The sequence below is a fragment of the Periplaneta americana genome, chromosome 6 (genome assembly GCF_040183065.1).
Source record: "Periplaneta americana isolate PAMFEO1 chromosome 6, P.americana_PAMFEO1_priV1, whole genome shotgun sequence".
NCBI classification, from domain to species: Eukaryota; Metazoa; Arthropoda; class Insecta; order Blattodea; family Blattidae; genus Periplaneta; species Periplaneta americana.
In genome coordinates this window covers 1,791,344-1,816,437 of record NC_091122.1, presented here as the reverse complement: position 1 = coordinate 1,816,437, position 25,094 = coordinate 1,791,344, and the positions used below count along the sequence as shown (strand labels likewise).

Here is a 25,094-nt window from a genome sequence, read left to right as displayed (position 1 = left end):
ACTAGTAGTAGTAGTAGTGGCAGTAGTAGTAGTAGTAGTAATGGCAGTAGTAGTAGTAGTAGTAGTGGCAGTAGTAGTAGTAGTAGTAGTAGTAGTAGTGGCAGTAGTAGTGGTAGTAGTAGTGGCAGTACTAGTAGTAGTAGTGGCAGTAGTAGTAGTAATAGTAGTAGTAGTAGTAGTAGTGGCAGTAGTAGTAGTAGTAGTAGTAGTAGTGGCAGTAGTAGTGGTAGTAGTAGTGGCAGTACTAGTAGTAGTAGTAGTGGCAGTAGTAGTAGTAGTAGTGGCAGTAGTAGTAGTAATAGTAGTAGTAGTAGTAGTGGCAGTAGTAGTGGTAGTAGTAGTGGCAGTAGTAGTAGTAGTAGTGGCAGTAGTAGTAGTAGTAGTAGTGGCAGTAGTAGTAGTAGTAGTAGTGGCAGTAGTAGTAATAGTAGTAGTGGCAGTAGTAGTAATAGTCGTAGTAGTAGTAGTAGTAGTAGTGGCAGTACTAGTAGTAGTAGTAGTAGTGGCAGTAGTAGTGGTAGTAGTAGTAGTGGCAGTACTAGTAGTAGTAGTAGTAGTAGTAGTAGTGGCAGTAGTAGTGGTAGTAGTAGTAGTGGCAGTACTAGTAGTAGTAGTAGTGGCAGTAGTAGTGGTAGTAGTAGTAGTGGCAGTACTAGTAGTAGTAGTAATAGTAGTGGCAGTAGTAGTGGTAGTAGTGGCAGTACTAGTAGTAGTAGTAGTAGTAGTAGTAGTGGCAGTAGTAGTAGTAGTGGCAGTACTAGTAGTAGTAGTAGTAGTAGTAGTGGCAGTAGTAGTGGTAGTAGTAGTAGTGGCAGTACTAGTAGTAGTAGTGGCAGTAGTAGTAATAGTAGTAGTGGCAGTAGTAGTAATAGTAGTAGTGGCAGTAGTAGTAGTGGCAGTAGTAGTAATAGTAGTAGTGGCAGTAGTAGTAATAGTAGTAGTGGCAGTAGTAGTAGTAGTGGCAGTAGTAGTGGCAGTAGTAGTAATAGTAGTAGTGGCAGTACTAGTAGTAGTAGTGGCAGTAGTAGTGGCAGTAGTAGTAGTAGTCGTGACAGTATGGCAGTAGTAGTAGTAGCAGTAGTAATGGTAGTAGTAGTAGTAGTAGTAGTAGTAGTAGTGGTAGTAGTGGCAGTAGTAGTAGTAGTCGTGACAGTAGTGGCAGTAGTAGTAGTAGTCGCGACAGTAGTGGCAGTAGTAGTAGCAGTAGTAGTGGTAGTCGTGACAGTAGTGGCAGTAGTAGTAGTAGTCGTGACAGTAGTGGCAGTAGTAGTGGTAGTATTGGTAGTAGTAGTAGTGGTGGTAGTAGTAGTGGCAGTAGTAGTAGTAGTAGTCGTGGCAGTAGTAGTGGTAGTCGTGACAGTAGTGGCAGTAGTAGTAGTAGTCGTGACAGTAGTGGCAGTAGTAGTGGTAGTATTGGTAGTAGTAGTGGTGGTGGTAGTAGTAGTGGCAGTAGTAGTAGTCGTGGCAGTAGTAGTAGTAGTAGTAATAATAATAATAATAATAATAATAATAATTTATTTTGCATATAACATTTTTTGTTATGTCTTATATATATATATATATATATATATATATATATATATATATATAGCCTAATTGTAATGCAATTTAGAGGTATGAAGGTAAGGAAAAAGTATTTTTGGGGGTACGCTAGCAAAAGAGATTGGATACCACAGGACTAGATCAGTGGTTCCCAAAGTGTGGGTCGCGACTCTCTGGGGGGGGGGGAATCGTGTAAAGAGCTGAGGGGGTCGCGACAAGATTTAAAAAATAAAAAAAATGCCTTATTAATATAGATTTGTTTTGCATGTAGAAACATAAACAACGTTGAACATAAAAATAAAAAAGTCTTCCAACAATTACTCGTATAAAGTAAAAAATAATTAAAGTTATAAATGTGCCTGTTTTCCATAATATAGCCTGTCAAATCTGGAGTAGGCCTAAGTATTCGATATCATTTTCAAATTCGAGATTTCTCGCTCTTGTTTTGATGGCAATCATACACGAGAAACTTGATTTGCATGAATACGATGTTGGAAATGTTGTAAACAATTTAAGAGCCTCTTTTTTCAAACTCGAGCTGTTATTTTGATGCAAAAGGTCTAGTCTCAATGTTCTCTTAGCTCGTACATATTTCAATGAGCTTTTCCTTCATATTTCAGGCAGCTGATCGCAACGGATTCAGTAGCCTATCCATTAATTTGTGACTGTCGTAATTGATTTGAGTTTCTTTCGGAAAATATTAGAAACAAGCTGTAGTCTAACATCGTACTTCTGGTGGTATCCACAGGTTTTGAGTAAAATTGTAGTTATTTACGATTTTACAGGGACTTGTATTTCTGGAGTGGAGTCAAGGGCCGAAACGGTAGGAGGGGGGGGGGAAACACTTAAGGGCTAGCGACTCACCTTGGAGACCGAAGCGCCTAGGCCGGCCTGGCAGGAGCCCTGGCGGTGGTGTCCCCACTGGCCTGCAACAGAGCACAGCTGTCAGTTCCGGATTTAGCCGTCCCCACGTGCGGCCCAGATGTGTGTGTGTGATACTCACGCGTCCTGCAGGGCGAGTACTCGGAGTACTCCCGGAAGGAGTCGCGCGCCACGTAGCAGGTGCCCACCGGGTCCCGCCTGTTGGGCGTCTGCGAGAACCACACGTAGCGCGGCGCGCAAGCCTGCAACAAATACAACCTTCCTTTAAGTACAGCAATTTAACATATGAAGAGCTTGCGGGAAAAACGATGAATGTCACATTTCTATTAAGGATTAGATAATGATCTAATTGAGTCTATAACTGCAAGATGTAGTGCTGTTTCTATAGAAAATAAAGGAAAGGATTACTGTATTCGTGGTGATAATTCTCCTTTTACCATTTTTCATAAGAACAACATTCAATGTCACAGTGATCCATTGAATTAGATAATGACATCAACCTTAAGAAAACCGTGACATTCATCGTTTTCCCCGCGAACTCTTCATATATATATATATATATATATATATATATATATATATATTTTAATTTCAAATTCAAATTTTTTCACAATTTACATTTGAAATGAAATCATATGAATAGATACTCGAAATGAGCATATGCTCGTGCTCGGGTACAGTCCACTAGTCTACATAAATTTTACAGAGATCAATAATAAAGTTGATGATAGAAATAATAGTAATAATAATAAGAATAATAATAATAATAATAATAATAATAATAGAATAACCGTGACGGAGATGTTACAAAGATAGTAATACAAATTAATTCATTAATAATAATAATAATAATAATAATAATAATAATAATAATAATAATAATAATAATAATAATAGAATAACCGTGACGGATATGATACAAAGATAGTAATACAATTAATTCATTAATAGTAATAATAATAATAATAATAATAATAATAATAATAGAATAACCGTGATGGAGATGTTACAAAGATAGTAATACAAATTAATTCATTAATAATAATAATTATTATTATTATAATAGAATAACCGTGACGGATATGATACAAAGATAGTAATACAATTAATTCATTAATAATAATAATAATAATAATAGCATAACCGTGACGGAGATGTTACAAAGATAGTAATACAAATTAATTCATTAATAATAATAATAATAATAATAATAATAATAATAGAATAACCGTGACGGAGATGTTACAAAGATAGTAATACAAATTAATTCATTATTAATAATAATAATAATAATAATAATAATAATAATAATAATAATAACAATAATAATAATAATAATAATAGAATAACCGTGACAGAGATGTTACAAAGATAGTAATACAAATTAATTCATTAATAATAATAATAATAATAATAATAATAATAGAATAACCGTGACGGAGATGTTACAAAGATAGTAATACAAATTAATTCATTAATAATAATAATAATAATAATAATAATAATAATAATAATAATAATAATAATAATAATAATAGAATAACCGTGACGGAGATGTTACAAAGATAGTAATACAAATTAATTCATTAATAATAATAATAATAATAATAATAATAATATAATAATTATAATAGAATAACCGTGACGGATATGATACAAAGATAGTAATACAATTAATTCATTAATAGTAATAATAATAATAATAATAATAATAATAATAATAATAATAGAATAACCGTGACGGAGATGTTACAAAGATAATAATACAAATTAATTCATTAATAATAATAATAATAATAATAATAATAATAATAATAATAATAATAAAGGTAAAAAAAGGTATCCCCGTAACATGCCATGAAGGCACTTGGGGGGGCATGGAGGTAGAGCTCCATGCTTTCCATGACCTCGGCACTAGAATGAGGTGGTGTGTTCGGCACCATGCTCTGAACGCCTTTTACCCCCGGGAAGGACCCGGTACTCAATTTTATAGGAGGCTGAGGAACCTCGGGGCCGTTCTGAAAGTTTGGCAACGAGAAAAATCCTGTCACCACCTGGGATCGAACCCCGGACCTTCCAGGCCGTAGCCAGCTGCTCTACCAACTGAGCTACCCGGCCGCCAATAATAATAATAATAATAATAATAATAATAATAATAATAATAATATTAATAATAATAATAATAATAATAATAATAATAAAAAGGTAAAGGTATCCCCGTAACATGCCATGAAGGCACTTGGGGGGCATGGAGGTAGAGCCCCATGCTTTCCATGACATCGGCACTAGAATGAGGTGGTGTGGTCGGCACCACGCTCTGACCGCCTTTTACCCCCGGGAAGGACCCGGTACTCAATTTTATAGGAGGCTGAGGAACCTCGGGGCCGTTCTGAAAGTTTGGCAACGAGAAAAATCCTGTCACCACCTGGGATCGAACCCCGGACCTTCCAGGCCGTAGCCAGCTGCTCTACCAACTGAGCTACCCGGCCGCCAATAATAATAATAATAATAATAATAATAATAATAATAATAATAATAATAATAATAATATTAATAATAATAATAATAATAATAAAAAGGTAAAGGTATCCCCGTAACATGCCATGAAGGCACTTGGGGGGCATGGAGGTAGAGCCCCATGCTTTCCATGACCTCGGCACTAGAATGAGGTGGTGTGGTCGGCACCACGCTCTGACCGCCTTTTACCCCCGGGAAAGACCCGGTACTCAATTTTATAGAAGGCTGAGTGAACCTCGGGGCCGTTCTGAAAGTTTGGCAACGAGAAAAAATCCTGTCACCACCTGGGATCGAACCCCGGACTTTTTATGTTATGTCATAATAAAATATGCAATATAATGCTTTTTTTCTTTCTTCTTCTTCTTCTTCTTTCTTTTTTTTTTTTTTTTTTTTTAATTTTTGCCCGATAAGTCATGGTTGGGGTCACTGAAAATCATCCTCACATCCTTATTGATTTTTACAGCATTTTTTAAAATTCCGTTTTATTTTCCAGCAATATTACATACAAATCATAGTTGCTGCTTTTCCACTGATTAAAATATTTTTCTTTACTAAGAAAAGTGGTCATAGTGATCCGATAAGGTGACAAAGAATGCGGCGTGGGTGATAGACTTAGGTACAGGTGCGTGGGAGGAGAAATAAACAAAATAAGAATCACGAACTAAAAATATCTTAATTTTTATCTGATCAACTGAAAATGGCCCATCATAAAAATGTAAGTAATAGAAACATTAACGTATCGCATAATGTGTAGCCTATTGATAATACGCCAATGAGTTCAACCAACACAGTTTGCATTCGGAAGGAAACGCCACTATACACATTGTTATACCTCACTTCACGAACATCTGCCTCAGCGGTGAATACATACTACACGCTGATGATTCAGGTCTTAGATTTCACACGATTCTAAAATATCGGCTTCTACAGCAGGTACAATGAAACTGAGTGCAAAACAAGAGCCAGTAAGGATCGGCAGAAGAATATTACAACTGAACTCCATCTCGTCGTGTTCACTGTAAATGAAATCCACAATAAGCAGCTTCTCTATGCTAGGAAAGGAGAAGGGTGGAGAGAGGGGGAAAGGGAGACGGTCATCCACATCTCTGGGAAAACAATAAATGACACACTCACTCACTCACTCACTTGTAATCTCGACAAGACTCACTCATCAAGCAGCTGAACTCCGAGTACGAACTTATTGACAAGACAGCAAGAACCATCTTACAGCACAAAAGAACGTTAGGAAGGGCGTTATGTTCTAGAGCGACACAATTAATCTGCGAGTCTATCGATTATACAAAGGCATTTGATGGTATAACCAGAAGCAAATTATGGGAAATATTAGAATGAAATATTAATTAATTTGAGAAAAATTCGTTCCGGCACCGGAAATCGAACCCGGGACCTCTCAGCTGTGCGCGCTGAGCACTCCTCCCATCTGAGCTATGCCGGGACACGATTCACAGCGAGGCTTCATATATGAATCTATGTAGCTATTCAGTGCTTAATGTAACACGATATTAAGACAAAAAAAATTAAAAGTTTAATAGACTAACTTAATGGCGAGACGAGGGTCAAGTGTGCTATTATTTAATTTGTACCATAATTAAATAACAAGAACCCAGCTGATACAAGACACTCATCAGGCGACTGTAACTGCATCGGAGGGTTGTCTTGAAACATCTCTACACTGTCTATACAAAGTAGCCTCAACAAACAATACCAATACATCCACATCGCGTACAACAATGACATCAGGTCTTAAGCAAGGAAATTCGTATCTTGCAAGAGCAATAACAGTCTAAAACAACTACCTTGGCTGTGAAACACAAACGAAAAACATTTCATGAAATATCAGCATTAGCTATCAAAACAATTACTTTGGTTGTGAAACACAAACGAAAACCATTTCATGAAATATCAGCATTAGCTATCAAAACAATTACTTTGGCTGTGAAACACAAACGAGAAACATTTTATGAAATATCAGCGGTATGTATCAAAACAATTACCTTGGCTGTGAAACATACACGAAAAAAATTCATGAAATAATTATCTTGGCTGTGAAACATACACAAAAAAAAAAATTCATGAAATAATTATCTTGGCTGTGAAACATACACGAAAAATATTTTTTTGAAATATCAGCGGTATGTACCAAAACAATTACCTTGGCTGTGAAACACAAACGAAAAACTTTTCATGAAATATCAGCGGTATGTACCAAAATAATTACCTTGGCTGTGAAACATACACGAAAAAAAATTCATGAAATACAGTAATTATCTTGGCTGTGAAACATACACGAAAAATATTTTTTTGAAATATCAGCGGTATGTACCAAAATAATTATCTAGGCTGTGAAACATACACAACAAACATTTCATAAAATATCAGCAGCAGGTATCAAAATAAAAACAAATGAAAAACATTTCACGAAATATAAGGGGTACAAAAACAATTAGCTTGGCTGAAAAATACAAGCAATACACTGTTCGTGAAACATCCGCGGTCCAATGAAGCCTACTGGTTGGGGTCGTTACAGGCAGTTATTTCTGGTTGATGACCTAGTTTGGAATTAATTCAACCTGCATCCCTGCAGAAATGGCATGTCCGATAGCCATGCCCTTGCATTGCAAATGCGTGTTTATTACAGAGAAGACAAATTTATGAAAACTCTTATGGGGCTTCTGAAGTTGCGACATTTCATGGCACTGGCCCTGCTGAAGAAATATGAGCAAACAGACATCGAGGGAAAAATTCATCAACAGGGTTCTCTACATATCACGCTCAAGTGAAGTGTTGACGGTTGTAACAAGCTGGCAATACATGCCAATAGTGAGTCATTAATTAATTTGTTACGCAACCTTTAACAGGAGGGCAGGGATATAAGAAACCCGCATCTGACAGCTCAGTGAGCACTGCGTTCAATTTTTAGAACGGTCTGTACTTACTGATCGGGAGAGAAACAAACAGAAGTTCTTAAAGGCAAAAGTATATGTTGAGAAATTACAAACGAACAGATTTAAAAAATATATTGTATATACAAAAAACGTTTGAAATAACTTCGTACAGCAATGGGCTTACAAAATAAGTAAATAATAAATAATTGAGAATGAGTGAACGAATAAATAATAAACAATTGAGAATGAGTCAACGAATAAATAATAAACAATTGAGAATGAGTCAACGAATAAATAATAAACAATTGAGACTGAGTCAACGAATAAATAATAAACAATTGAGAATGAGTCACCGAATAAATAATAAACAACAGAGAATGAGTCAACGAATAAATAATAAACAATTGATAATGAGTCAACGAATAAATAAAAATAAAATAAACACATACAAATAAATAAAAGAAGAACTGAGGATGCTAGCTACAAAGGAGCAGACAGAAAAACGGGTCAAACAAATGTAACCAATAAGAATCAATAACAGAACACCAGAAATAATTCTATGACGACACCGTAACAAATGAAGGCCACCGAATATCATAGAAACTGTTCAACTGCAAGACCGAAACCAAGATTGTGAGATATGTGAACTTACTCTGAGACAAGAACGAGTGATATCCAAGCGTGATATAATAATAATAATAATAATAATAATAATAATAATAATAATAATAATAATAATAATAATAATAATAATAATAATTTGATACCTCACATCTGCAAAATTATCGTATCTGAACGATTGAAAACAACTCGTATGAAGTAATAGACAAAAAATGTATTTATATTATATTGTTGTATATGTGCATACATTATTGACTAGTTGTGAAATAAAATAATCATCCACACTTCGAACGACACTTTCTGCGAGGATGGGAGAATCTACAGACTTGTAGCTATACTGTATATTCCGCCGCTTCTGTGTCGGGTCGGCTGCCAGACTATTGTAGACTTTGGATCCTTGCTTGCTTCCAATGACTCACTCGACAGTTTTTTTTAACGACTGTTACTATTTTCACGCGCTTCTTTTCCTCTCATAATTCGAATGCGGATGTCTCCTTACGCTGTAGACTTCCAGCGTGGAAAGTGACAGTACACACGCTACAGTTATAACGGGGCACTGGTACTCCGGAAATTACAAATCTGCTAAATATGATCGCAGACGATTAGAAGGAAAGACGTCTAAAATGCATGGAACTGAGATTGGAGTCCTCAGGAACGGAAAGGGAAGCACAAAAATAGAAGAAAAAGTGACTTCAAGATCATACTATGCAATTCAGCTTCTTTGTCATGCTGCGAGCATGTTTACCGTTCATATCTTATTCAAATTAGCGTGCACACAAATAAAAGGATTAGCTTTCGTTTCCTGGATTACAAACAACTTCCAATTATTTTATGGCGACACGTAGGGAAAAGAAAGACAGTAAGTAGTACCTGTATACAAAATAAATTAAATTAATATTTTATCCATCCATCCATCTATCTACAGAGGTGTGACAATTATTAGAATAATCTTAATTTTAAAGGTTTTTTAATAGTTCCTTCACAAATATTAATTGGATTTATGAATATTGGTATATATTACTATACTGATGTAGGATATATTTACTACTAACAATGCCGGAAAGCATTGTTGTACATTGGCATTTTTCTTATTTTACAATTGTTATGGGAATTCAGAAATTATTATATTATGTTGGCGGAATTGGAAACATAAAAAATTATATGTACGAAACAGATGTATACGTTCATTTGAACCTTCACAACAATGTAAACGCAAAGAACAATTTGTTTAAAGCATTTCTTAATTAATTTTTTATGTTTCCAATTCCGTCAACATAATATAATAATTTCTGAATTCCCATAACAATTGTAAAATAAGAAAAATACCAATGTACAACAATGCTTTCCGGCATTGTTAGTAGTAAATATATCCTATATCAGTATAGTAATATTATATACCAATATTCATCAATTCAATGAATATTTGTGAAGGAACTATTAAAAAACCTTTAAAATTAAGATTATTCTAATAATTTTCACACCTCTGTATAAGATGAGTCTTGTGAATTTCGTTGTTTTTATACTCTACAAGAACCTGAACCTTAATGAATCATTTATCTTTTCCACTCCTACTCTAGTAAGTATATTGTTATTACACTGATTCTAAGGAAGGAAGTCTACAGGGTGATCCGTTTCGGTATGGACAAATCAAAAACGCCGTAAAACATTCACTATTGAACTTTATTTGTTGAAACTTTGTGCATACAACATTGAAAGATGGGAGATTCCTCAGAGCTCAACATGACCCCCAATTGCGCACCCTGCACAACTCATAACGGTGATGCAATTCAGCCCATGTCCGTTGTAACATAAGAGGGGTGATTTGTTGAAAAGCTTGAGTAACTTTTACTATCAAATCATCAATGTTCCTGGGTTTCTGTGAATAGACAATGTCTTTAACAAAACCCCACACGAAGAAGTCAGGAGGGGTTAGATCTGGGGAGTTTGGGGGTCAAGTCAAGAGATAGCTGCTTCTCGTACTGGGTTTCGCCTGCGACCTCCTGCATGTTTTTTTTTTTTTTTTTTTTTTTTTTACATAGAACCTGTTTCTACAAATGTTCGATACCACAACATTATGGAATCGTATTTAGGTACATTACGCACACTATACTCACATCGAAATTCCCTTTGAACTCTTTTAACACTCTCAAATTTAGCATACCAAAGAACACATTGTGCCCGCTGTTGATTTGTAGTAGCCATTTTAATCATCTACGATTTTCATTTGTCCTTTCAGATTATGCATTGTTGACTGTCATATATGGAAACTCCCATCTTTTAATCATAATAATATAACCAACAAGAAATTTTTCCTATATCACAATAGCTTTATAATATAAAATTAATATTGTCCATGCCCAAACGGATCAGATTGTATTTTACCGTCACTTCTTTGGTTTCTACAGGCAACGGGAGGTAAGTAAAAACGAATGCCAAGATAATTCATTCTTCTGTCGATAACTGACATTTATAGAAACAATTGCAATTATCACATCTATTAATATTGGTTACAACATTTACACGAATTTTATTATTTGGTATGTCAATATTATCCTCAAAAAAGAATATTCACACCACAAACTAACCGCTGAGTTTAGTATTTACGACTTTTCGAAGGAATATGCTAACAAAGATCACAAATAATGGTCTTCTTAACACCGCGTCATTCCATAAACATCTCATACGAACGTTCATACCGTTTTTTGTTTTTATTTCTACGGCAGTAAAAACTCACAAGCAGCCCTTGAGGATTTTTCAACATCAACTGAAATCATTTTTAATAACTACAATACAATATTAAATGTCATTATTTTGTCGTTATTTTCAGCATGATTCCATACAAAAATACTGTATATCACTGTCTGCTGAATGCTACATGAGAAAGACACCGCGCACCATTTCAGAGATGAAAGGTAATTAGTAATTACTCTTTGTTGTAACTGAAGTATTCTTTTATTCGCCTTTATTTTCTTCGAATATCGCATCATGGTATCTTTTTCGGAAATAATTACATGACAAAAATTTTAAGTACCGATTTTTAATGTTCAAAGTGTTTTTTCCCTCACTCATAACCAAATTCGGGAATGTTTCACAGGCTCTTCGGGAAAAAAATGCAGCCCCCTAAACACTGCCCCCCTGGGCAAATGCCCTGGTCTGCCTATAGTTAAATATGGGCCTCTTTACAGCACCACAATATACACTCTCTCTACTAAGACGTAACAAGAGTCGTTTTCATTTTTATCGCTAGTTCTGACATATAACAAGAGTCGTATTCATTTTTATCGCTAGTTCTGAGATATAACAAGAGTCATATTCGTTTTTATCGCTAGTTCTGAGATATAACAAGAGTCGTACTCATTTTTATCGCTAGTTCTGAGATATAACAAGAGTCATATTCATTTTTATCGCTAGTTCTGAGATATAACAAGAGTCGTATTCATTTTTATCGCTAGTTCTGAGATATATCAAGAGTCGTATTCAGTTCATCGCTAGCTGTGAGATATAACAAGAGTCGTATTCATTTGTATCGCTAGTTCTGAGATATAAGAAGAGTCGTATTCATTTTTATCGATAGTTCTGACATATAACAAGAGTCGTATTCATTTTTATCGCTAGTTCTGAGATATAAAAAGAGTCGTATTCATTTTTATCCCTAGTTCTGAGATATAACAAGAGTCGTATTTATTTTTATCGCTAGTTCTGAGATATAACAAGAGTCGCATTCATTTTTATCGCTAGTTCTGAGATATAACAAGAGTCCTATTCATTTTTCTCGTTAGTTCTGACATATAACAAGAGTCGCATTCATTTTTATCGCTAGTTCTGAGATATAACAAGAGTCCTATTCATTTTTCTCGTTAGTTCTGAGATATAACAAGAGTCGCATTCATTTTTATCGATAGTTCTGACATATAACAAGAGTCGTATTCAGTTCATCGCTAGCTGTGAGATATAACAAGAGTCGTAGTCATTTTATCGCTGGTTCTGAGAAATAACAAAAGTCGTATTCATTTTTATCGCTAGTTCTGAGATATGAAAAGAGTCGTATTCATTTTTATCGCTAGTTCTGAGATATGAAAAGAGTCGCATTCATTTTTATCGCTAGTTCTGAGATATGAAAAGAGTCGTATTCATTTTTATCGCTAGTTCTGAGATATGAAAAGAGTCGTATTCATTTTTATCGCTAGTTCTGAGATATGAAAAGAGTCGCATTCATTTTTATCGCTAGTTCTGAGATATGAAAAGAGTCGTATTCATTTTTATCCCTAGTTCTGAGATATAACAAGAGTCGTATTTATTTTTATCGCTAGTTCTGAGATATAACAAGAGTCGCATTCATTTTTATCGCTAGTTCTGAGATATAACAAGAGTCCTATTCATTTTTCTCGTTAGTTCTGAGATATAACAAAAGTCGTATTCATTTTTATCGCTGGTTCTGCGATGTAACAAGAGTTGTATTTAACTTTATTGCTGGTACTGTGACAACGGTTAAGTCAAGATTTTTGCACATTACTTTGCGATATGTAAGTTATATTTACGTAACATCATTATTCTAAAAATGCCCCAACGTCCTGGATTAAAGGAAGTATCATTTTGACCATGTTTAATATTCGAACAATTGGCTGAATTTGTTTTATTTATGGAGAATCTGGGCCTGTGGGATTGAATGCCAAGACACGCGACTTCTTATTTCCTATGTAGTTTTACAGAAATAAATTCCAGTTATATCTGTATTGATGGGACAACTTGTCCTTGTGAAATGGCTGTACAAACTTCTTTAAATATTATTGCTGGATTGATTCGTTCTTATTTAAGAATTTCTATATGGTTTATGCCTTGTATAGACTTCCCATTAACAAATTGGGGCTGTATAATTAATTAAAAAGGCGGAATGTGTATCAGACTATGTTTGATACGTCTTGTGGGTGGGCACGCAGTTCCTCAAGTGGAGACGACTGTCCTTCGCCTTTATTTACATCAAGAACGCTGTTACGTGCCCAGGTTCTCAATCAACTCATCCGACAGTTGCAATACTTATACTAACGGCACACATGTAGGACTAGACTGTGTGTACAGCGTTAATTCTGATACTTGAGTGCGCCACAATCGTGGGTTCGAATCCCGCACAGGGCAAAAATGTTTGTCTGTTGTCTGTGTGTCACTCATAGTTGTCTCGTGCTGCTCTCACGTTTCGGGAGACCCACCGATGGTGTTTGTCAAACAGCAGACTTCGAGAGCTTCTCCTGAAACAGGTGATGGCTCACAAGGGCTGTGGAATGATATCTCGAATTTCGCTGATCAGTAGGCTGATCAGGGACGTCATGCTTCAAAGCGTTATTAATTTTGTTCTTACGCCTTGGTCCGTGGTTCACTACCACAACAGGGACGGGACAGTCCTGTAGTGTTTACATCGTGTCTCGTGCAGAAACATGCAACGTTTCGAAACTCCAGCATCAGGATATGCTGCGAAGTGTCAGACTTGGATTCAACAACACCCCGACAGTGTCGCATCACACTTGGTGAATTTGTAACTGCACGAATAGTGCGACCAGCTGTTTCAACGACATGCATTCCTCTGCTATTATGAACAAGAGTTACTTTTTAGTAAATTGCGCTCAAAGGAACTCTTGCTTGGTAGCAGAGTTCCAGTTCATAAAAAATGTGGTGAAGGAGGAGAATGTCTCAGTGACATACTAATTTTATTTTTGTACGTATTTGTAACATATTCAGTTTTAAAGTTATGCAATAATGTTGTTAAAGTCCATTTTAATTACTGTGGTACTTGACTTGGTATTTGAATTTCTGATACCATGACAACTCTTTAAGGTATCAGACAGTTCACAAATCAATTACAAAATAGTAGTACAGTACAGTAGGGTTTAAGAAGGGCGTGTCAGCTACTATGGCTATTTGCGCCCTTATCTAAAATTCTTAATATAACAAAGACATAATAAATAATATAATAATCAGGGCGCTAAAAGAACTAAAAAGCGTTGTCACGGTAAAACGAGGCACACAAATGCAATATACATAAGATGATTTCTACAGAATCATAAAAGTGAGCAACTCTATGAACCTAGGTGGTATTCAAAACGAATAAATAAAACAATAAAACTAACGCCACCAGAGATAAATTGTATATCAGATTTTAAAAACAATAACATATTTTAAAATATTCGGATGTATAAAGTCCGAAATGTCAACAATGTAAAATCAAATATAAAACAACAAATGTAACCTCCGGATGTAAAGGGTCCGGAGGATAAGTAAAACGGGTCACTAAAAAACTACATCACCTTGTCAAGTCCTGTATTCGATAAAAATCTCAGAACTGTACTTGTACTATTAAAAACATTTCCAAGAGCGTCACGTAGAGTCGGCCGAATTCCATACATTGTCGTATTTTCTACACTGTAATAAAAAATGTTCCACGATGAGTGGAACATGGCATAGATCACACTCCAGACTGCCTCCGTGGTCTGTTGGTCAGCATGCTGGCTTCCAGATCAGGAGGTCCCGGGTTCGATTCCCGGGCTAGGCTCTCGGTGAATTTTTCTTGAAGAAGAGGAATTCCCTGGGTGTCTAGTGAATGTGAGTGTGATTGTGAGTGTGCCGGGTTAATATAAATTAACCAATCATCACAAATATAAAAATACGTCAGGACTGTCGCTGGGCAGTAACCTGAACACACGTTTCAGCGTCACATTGTTGACAAGTAACTCCATCTGTTAGCACAACCATAAAGCATCTAATAGATGCTTTAGAGTTACCAACAACGAGAAAAAAAAAAGATCACATTCCGGCTGAGGCTCGCCACGTAGCAGATGGCCATGCGTCAGATGACAGTGGCGAATCCTCAACCGGGTGAGTAAAACTTTTTTCGTGTCGTGACGCTCTTGTGGACGAATCCCAAACGCGAACAGTATTCTTTATTCTTCGTAATTTATTTCCCTCTTGTTAGACAATGCTAGGTTTGCAGTGAAAGGCCTGCTTTTGGGCAGAAAACTATGAATGAACGAATTTTCAGAGAGGGCAATTTCCTTTTCCAGTTTGGGAATGCAGAAGTTGGGAAATCCCCCCCCCCCCAACTGGAGCACTGCTTGGCTGTAACGCATGTGCCGTGGCCGCGGGGCCGCTGGAGCTGCTCCCCGTTGGAACGAGTCCACAGCCGCAGTAAACAAACGATTATTTTAATCTCGCGACTCAACTCCTTCCTGTCGAGTCAGCCAGCGCTATCCACGCCTTGCGTATTGTTTCGTGATCTTCAAACCGCAATCGCATCTCCAAGCGTAGCACTAGGTTCAAGCAGAGCACCACAATCTGAGGCTCACAAAGCTGTTGTTAATGTTCTACCTACAAAAGATTTAGTTTATTCAGTTATTTTGGACTTCGATAATTACAATAGAGTAGAACCCCGATTATCCGTCACCCTATTATCCGACTGCCTATTTCTCGCTCTTTATTTTCTTCAGAAATAAATAACTTATCTGCTCTTTTTCCTCTAATTATGTTGCAAAAACGTATAATCAAAATTTGTTTGAAAAGGCGACTGGATTATCCAACAAATTTGATCCATTCCGAATTGAATGTTTTTAGAATTGACCAAATTTATAAATACTCTTTAATGAAATTCTATCATAAAAATAGAATGAAGTTTGTAGCTCAGTCACATGCTCATAATACAAGACGAAATGAAATTCTTAAATTAGTTGAACCTAAATGTTTCACATCTGCTGCTTTGCTACACAGTACAAATTATGGTCCACGTCTATATAATTCGATAATAAAATTTCATCCAGAATTGACTACTTTAAGCAATGAAATTTTCAGATCCAGAATTAAAAAATTTATATGACAGACTTCCCCGTATATATATATATATATATATATATATATATATATATATTATGTACCATGTATTATAAAACAAGTTTATTTCTATCCTAAGTGTATTTTTCTATTTTATCTTGGTTACTATATCAACATGACCTGCACTAATTATACTACTAATAATAATTTAATATTAATCCATCAATCTCAACATCGTCTCTTTTTTCACTCAGTTATTATTAGTATTATTATTTACTAATTTTATCATCACCTTTATGTGATCTTTTTTCTTAAGTATCTTGTCTACAAAGTATGTATATCTATGTAACGGAACTGTCCCCGAACACGAGCTTTGCTCTTTCGGGGTATTTTAATGTAACGTTTTTATGTATATGTTATTATTAAATAAAATCTAAATAAAAATAAAATATGAAGTACTGTTTTGTACATCATATTAGTAGGTTCTACATATGTTTTTACTAGAGAGCGTCATTACTAGGCAGCGGATTTTTATGTGCTAAAAAATTTAAATATATTTTTTATGTGCTAAAAAGTACGAAAATATTTGCTAAAATATGACAAAAATACCTTGCTTAGCTTGAAAAAAAAATGTTACTAGGTACTCACGAATCACACTTGAGTATAAGTTGCTAGTAGTTGTCCGAGAATTGCAGTGAACAACAAAGGTCATTTCCAAATTCTCCATCACAAATGCATGCTCATTATCTCTGAACAACGACTTATACTGTGAAAACGATCTTTCCACACCACAGGACGTCAGACGTGCATATTTAAAGAGAGGAATGTCACAAACACAAACACCGTCAATTTCACCTACAGGCACATACTCCAATACTTGAGCAACTTTACACATTTTTTTATATCCACTGTTTTGCCGTGAATGTACACGTGAAGCAGCGGCAATGTGCTTGTTGCCAGGGTTACCTGAGAGCTCTGATCTGCACTTACTGATTTACCACATGGTTGGCAAAATAACACTTTTCCGTCGATAGTAAAAATGTTTTAATTCATCTACATATTGCTGTAGATGCGATCTTAAACTCGATTTGATTTTAGGCATCTTAAGAGGCTAATATACACACGTCTTAACGTAAAAAATGTTTCTAGCTACTGACTGACAATGTCGAAGAAAATCTTCTTATAGCGACGCCATCACGTCTACACTACGCAGCTTATGCTTATGGTCCGATAACGGGGAATCAGAACAAGATGTATTTCCTTACTTCATAGGCATGAATGACAGGCGAGAGATTTGTTTAAATTAAATAATGTTCATACTCGAGCTCTTATCCGTTGTGTTTCACAAACAAAGCGCGGAATGAAATCATCTTCAGCAACAATGAACATTCCTAATTATATGTTGCAAGATCTGTCCTCCTTGTCCATGTTAATTTATTCTCTAATAATAACACTGATATGCTGCCTAGCAGTTCTCAGAACTTGAGGCGATACTATTACAAAAATGGATCACGGATACACCACACAGCGCTTAAAAACTCGAAGCAACCAAGAATTCTTTAAAAAAAAAGATAACGTACTTCTGAGTGATATAATTGATTTAGTTTTAAAATATTTAAAAGTTCTTGTAAAAAAATTATTTAAGTAAAAAAACTTCAAGATTTATGTGTTTATAATAGATTTCCTGAAAATATGTATTTACATAAATTTTTTGTGAAAATATGTGTTTTTATGTGAAATAAAATTCGGGTTTTAAACTTGAAACTTGACATTCGGAATTTTTAACTTTGTTAATTGTGTTTAACACACGCAAGAAAAATATTTAATTACATAGGAATCCGCTCCTTAGTCATTCATTACAAGCCTTATCGCTACACAGCATTAACTACTGTTCAAATTGCCGTTCTACAATTTAACTTGTATATAAAATGTCTTCCACGGGTGTTAACAGAAAACGTATTGTGCTAAGTATCGAAAAAAAAAATGGAAATAATTGAATGGTTTGAGAAAGAGAAACTGTGGCTCATCTCGCATCAGAATACGAGACTGAAGTTACAAGTGCGCGATTTAAAAGAATAAAGTGTAAAAAAAGTGTGTAAATCTACAAAACGAGACCTCCTTATTCCTATCTTTGCTGAGACAGTCAATGCAAAGGGCTTTCTTGTCCCCTAAAAACTCGTAGTTGACAATCAGACTTAAATCAGTGAACTTCTGATCCACTAAATAGCGAGTTAAATACAAGACCATGGAGGAAATTACAAAATCTTTCATGGTACGGATTATCCGATTTTTTTTCGATTAACCGTTAAGTCCATCCCCATTCATTACAACGGATAATAGAAGTTCTACTGTAATTCATCGTATGCTGTCTTGTGTGTCCCACAAAATTATTAGGCCCGTTAGTAAACCTGAGTATTAAGATATTGTCTTGCAAGCTCCATACACGCACTTACCTGCAGATAAATCTGCACAAACCCAAATACTCTCGTATATAAGCGAAACGTATTATGAATTTCTTTCTGTCTTGAGGTAAGTCTCCAGATTTCTGCGGCCGCTTCAATTATTTTCGACTGTAGCGCTCTCCAAATTAAGACAAGAAGAAGTAAACATACAAACAAATATTACTGCGAGCATATGGTCCAGATTTCGTCAGTGTATCGTTTTAAGCAATGCTCTGTAGCAAAATGGCGGTAAGCTATGAAAGTACAGATATAAGAAACTATTCTCACACATTTCTAGAGATAATATTTCTGGTTTGATCGCATTTCTCCACGTGGAATTATTGATTTCAACGACCTCTTACGACTCTACCACGTAAGTATGGCAATCATCCAATTCAGACATAAACCCTATAAGCTACTTCCCTGAGGAAAGTCTGTACAGGTAAGTTGGGACAGCAACCCCATAGCCCTCGGTATAAACATCTTCATTTCGCCCTTGATACATAAATTATTAACGATGAAAGAGTAATGGAACGAGAAAAATTCTCTCCGGCGCCGGGATTTGAACCCGGGTTTTCAGCTCTACGTGCTGATGCTTTATCCACTAAGCCACACCGGATACAACTCCGACGCCGATTAGAATCGTCTCAGATTAAGCTCCAACTCTTGGGTTCCCTCTAGTGGCCGCCCTCTGCACTGCGTCATAGATGTCTATGAACGCAGGACCGAAGTCCACACATGTGTTGAGGTGCACTCGATATGAGTGACTAGTTGGCCGGGATCCGACGGAATAAGCGCCGTCTTAAATCACGAAGTGATTTACGCATATCATATAAATTATTTTTCTCCGTTCCATTACTCTTTCATCGTATGATGACGCAGAATATCTGCATGGAAATATCATATGTACTTCGGTACATTAAAATAATTTATATAAATTATTAAGATCGTATTTATATTTGAGAAAATAACAAAATACAGTAAATAGGGTGAATCTTAAATTGCAAAGAAAGCAATTGGTATTTTGAGTGGATCTAACTTCGAAGCTCATTGAAGCCTTTGCCTCATACTCAGGCTTCGAGACTTCGGACCCGATAGAGCAGTTCAGTGGGAAATCCGCATAACGGCGTACTGAGTATAGTGGTAAAGCGTACAGTGGGTGGGGGTACTGTAGAATGAATGCCAACAAATACGCAAAGGAAAACGCTCTGGATTTGAAGGTTGTGACGAATAATTTGGTTTTCATACAAACTGCGTCTGAAACTATTACACGGTTAGAAAAGTCAGAGCAAGAGATGCCGGAAGCCCTCAAATTAATTTAGAAAATGATGCAGAGAATTAATGAGACACCAAGTACACCGGTTACTGAACGTGTAAAACAGAAGTGGAAATCAATTTTATGTAAAAATAACGGATATGGAACATTGTGTAACATAAACAGCAAATTAGTGGACATAGAGTCACCCGAGAATAAAGGACTGTCTCTTTGAGACAGCAATGGTGTTAGGGTTTTTCGTTTTGCTCCTATCACGTCATGCGACGTAGAGTGCAGCTTGTCACAATACAAACTGTGTTTGGCAGATAACCGAAAAAGATTTACGTTTGAGACACTGAGAATGTATCTTGTAGTACATTGCAATTCGGTACTGTAACTGCATTTCCTAAAGACGACCAATAGGATAAATGAAGAAATTAAAATTGCTACATGCTTATTTCCACCATTAACACTGTGTATAATTAAACACAAATGCTTATAAAAGACAGGAGAATAAATGCTTTTCACATTCTTTTGACATTATCATTGTGTAATGTATATTTACTTTCAGAATGTACATATGTGTGTTTCTCCATACTACCGTACTCTACTCTAAATAGCAACGTTGTTACCTCAACACATTTCTGTCTACCTGCAGCGAGTCAACAACCTATAGTACATGCACAGTAAACTTATTGTATCGGGTCCAAAGTCTCGAAGCCTGCTTATTAGTGAAGGCATTGCTTATTGTTATAAATCTATACAATATTTCATTGCTTAATTCAGGTCAAAAATAACTTGTACAAAAATTTAAATAGATCGGAACTCCATGATTACTCTACATTTCTACAAGATATTAAATAGATCCGAACTCCATGATTACTCTACATTTCTACAAGATATTAAATAGATCCGAACTCCATGATTACTCTACATTTCTACAAGATATTAAATAGATCGGAACTCCATGATTACTCTACATTTCTACAAGATATTAAATAGATCCGAACTCCATGATTACTCTACATTTCTACAAGATATTAAATAGATCGGAACTCCATGATTACTCTACATTTCTACAAGATATTAAATAGATCCGAACTCCATGATTACTCTACATTTCTACAAGATATTAAATAGATCCGAACTCCATGATTACTCTACATTTCTACAAGATATTAAATAGATCCGAACTCCATGATTACTCTACATTTCTACAAGATATTAAATAGATCCGAACTCCATGATTACTCTACATTTCTACAAGATATTAAATAGATCCGAACTCCATGATTACTCTACATTTCTACAAGATATTAAATAGATCCGAACTCCATGATTACTCTACATTTCTACAAGATATTAAATAGATCCGAACTCCATGATTACTCTACATTTCTACAAGATATTAAATAGATCCGAACTCCATGATTACTCTACATTTCTACAAGATATTAAATAGATCGGAACTCCATAATTACTCTACATTTCTACAAGATATTAAATAGATCCGAACTCCATGATTACTCTACATTTCTACAAGATATTAAATAGATCCGAACTCCATGATTACTCTACATTTCTACAAGATATTAAATAGATCCGAACTCCATGATTACTCTACATTTCTACAAGATATTAAATAGATCCGAACTCCATGATTACTCTACATTTCTACAAGATATTAAATAGATCGGAACTCCATGATTACTCTACATTTCTACAAGATATTAAATAGATCCGAACTCCATGATTACTCTACATTTCTACAAGATATTAAATAGATCCGAACTCCATGATTACTCTACATTTCTACAAGATATTAAATAGATCCGAACTCCATGATTACTCTACATTTCTACAAGATATTAAATAGATCCGAACTCCATGATTACTCTACATTTCTACAAGATATTAAATAGATCCGAACTCCATGATTACTCTACATTTCTACAAGATATTAAATAGATCCGAACTCCATGATTACTCTACATTTCTACAAGATATTAAATAGATCGGAACTCCATGATTACTCTACATTTCTACAAGATATTAAATAGATCCGAACTCCATGATTACTCTACATTTCTACAAGATATTAAATAGATCGGAACTCCATGATTACTCTACATTTCTACAAGATATTAAATAGATCCGAACTCCATGATTACTCTACATTTCTACAAGATATTAAATAGATCCGAACTCCATGATTACTCTACATTTCTACAAGATATTAAATAGATCCGAACTCCATGATTACTCTACATTTCTACAAGATATTAAATAGATCGGAACTCCATGATTACTCTACATTTCTACAAGATATTAAATAGATCCGAACTCCATGATTACTCTACATTTCTACAAGATATTAAATAGATCCGAACTCCATGATTACTCTACATTTCTACAAGATATAACTAATATCTTTTAGTACCAAATGCTGGATTGACTAGATTAAAAAAAAAAGGGTTTAAAACTATTGCTACTGACTTGTTTAATTTATTACTTCCTAAGATTCAATTCGTTTGTTTCAGTAGATTTCAATAATCAGTTCACAATTCGCCCCTAAATAATATATTTAATAATATTCAATAATGTTTCTATACCGAGCGAGATGGCTCAGTGGCAAAGCACTGGACTCGCATTCGGGAGGTCCCGTGTTCGATCCCGGTGGCGACCATCTGGTAAAAGTTTTCTTCTATGGTTTATCTCAACTGAACGTAACTAATTTTCAGTTAAATAAAGGCGAATTGCCGAATTGACCCACTTACCACGATACGAAACAGAGACATACTCTCTTTCCAGCTAAAGATTGAAGTAAATGTAAATAAATGCAGGTGGCATAATGGTTCCTGATTGGCTATTGGACGCACAACGCCTCCAAACTCATCCTTGTCATCTTCTTCCTCATATTAAAATAGTTCCTTCTAAAATAACAAAATGTATAATATACATGGAATACGAGTGAATTAAAGATGCTTATAAGAACACTTTCTTACGATTTAAACAACATGTTTATATTAGTAGTTTCAGACATTGCGTGTTAAATCATTGTAACGTGTTTATGGCAACGCGCATGCGTAATAGGCATTAAATCCCTCCCAAGGTGACTTGCAGCTTCACAGAGCACATCAGCACAGCTGCTATAACACAGTGCGAGATTCAGTGTTGTCAACCTCAAATAAATTTCTGTAGAATTAAAGAAATTCTCCACTCTTCAAAGAATAACATTTAATCACGAATCTACAGAAAATTAAAATCCACTATTCCAAGCAGAGAAATAATAAATATTAACCCTCTGTGAGCATTTTACGGGTTAGTTCAATGAACGTGTTGAAATGTCTGCAATATATCAGACGGTGGCTGCCCTGCGTGCTCACTTGCTGAAAATAATGCGCCCTGGTGGCTGCTTTGGTAGCTAGCTTGCGATTGCGGAGTAATACATTTCGGTTTTGTTTACGTCTACTTCAATCTTTAGTTGGAAATAGTTACAATAGAAACCAGCATTCCCCACACCAAACTGCAGAGAGTCGCGATATGACCTACATAGGAGTTAAAGTGACCACAAATTAAATACAGCTAAAAATAATTTTATGTTGATATTTATATTAATATTTGATTTGTTCTTTTTACCTATTAATGTATTTACTGTATACATTGTCTGTATTTTTCACTCGCCATATAGGATACTCTTGTATGTTTCTTGCTATGTAGGGACTGATTGATTGATTCATTGATTGATTGACAGATCTGCCTTTACAAACAGAGGCGGTCTTTCTTCGTCGGAACTGTACGCTACGCAGTAGCTCCTCCGCTGTTTGCCACAGACTCCATCCAGTCGAAGCATCCGACCTTAAAGTCCCAGCTCGGCACTTCTGTAAACTTGTACCTCAGGTCTAATGTACTTCCGCTCTCCTACCACCAACCCCTCATCCCTCTCGCTCAGTGGCGTCATTCAGTCTTGTGCTCTCGCTGCCAAAGCGTAAAGCTAATTCGGTCCCTTTCATGCCCATATTTTTCAAACTTGTACAGTGCCAGAAAAGAGTAATGCCCGAACCTTGGAGATCGCGCCATAGCGACTGCTGTCTGCCGTCTCATGTCAGTAGCTCAGACGGCTAGGGCACCTGACTGCCATGCGGGAGATTCTATAGTGGGCCCTAACACTTTATCTGTCACAATTCGATCCGATAGAACAGTTGCATTAGATTTTAAGTTATACTTATAATAAAGAATTCAGATTGTGGACGGATAGACATACGTGCATGTATAATTTTAACGTCTTGGTTTATGTCTAGATGAAGAGGCATTGCCAGAGAGTGACGTTGTCCACTTCCTTTGGACACTCTCCTGACATTTCTCAAGGCTCTGGAAACATGGTCAATCCTTTCAAGCGACTCTAGTGAAATGCAATGTAACCGTTAAGTTTTGTTTATTTTCGAGTAACTGATCACAGAGCAGACATCTGCGCATCACGTGTTCGTCGGCGGACCAGCTCGACGGAGGGAGGATGGTTATAAAGAGCTACGAGCCAAGTAACACTGCTCATCTTCATTTGCACAACCGTAATTACGAAGTCACAACTTGGACAGCTATAAACTAAACAGGAACGAAGTCACACAACAAACTGCATAATGAGAGGTAGAGCCTCGTACTCACCAGCACCACTCCGTTCTCCCCAGAACTCTGCACCGTCGCACCGAACCACTGCCCGGACTTGAGGTCGATCTGCCGCCCCTCAGAGTTGTTGTTGTTCCCTGGAGAAACAAACCAGAGGTTGTTCCAACATACCGTAACCTTTGGTATAAATAATACCCACTGAAACAACTCTGAGACAACGTGACGAATTCACAAATACATAACTTACTGGAAATCTGAGACAATAGACATTAAGAGGAGTGACGGGTGAAATGGTAAATAACATACACTAAGTGGAGTGACAGGTGTGAAATCTGAGATAATACAAACTAAGAGGAGTGACGGGGTGAAATGGTAAATAACATACACTAAGTGGAGTGACAGGTGTGAAATCTGAGATAATACAAACTAAGAGGAGTGACGGGGTGAATTCTGAGACAATAGACATTAAAAGGAGTGACGGGTGAAATGGTAAATAAC

At 35.9% G+C, this 25,094-nt stretch overlaps 1 protein-coding gene across 2 annotated transcripts in view; it reads right to left on the bottom strand.

Annotated features, from left to right (window-relative positions):
* Positions 1-25,094, bottom strand: part of if (integrin subunit alpha inflated) — a 97,957-nt gene that overhangs the window by 54,158 nt on the left and 18,705 nt on the right. For both annotated transcript variants that reach the window (XM_069827283.1, XM_069827282.1), the window contains exons 3-5: positions 24,636-24,733; positions 2,546-2,666; positions 2,407-2,468 (exon numbers count right to left, since the gene is read on the bottom strand). In XM_069827283.1, the coding sequence (XP_069683384.1) occupies positions 2,407-2,468; positions 2,546-2,666; positions 24,636-24,733 (281 nt within the window). The remainder of the gene's footprint in view (positions 1-2,406; positions 2,469-2,545; positions 2,667-24,635; positions 24,734-25,094) is intronic.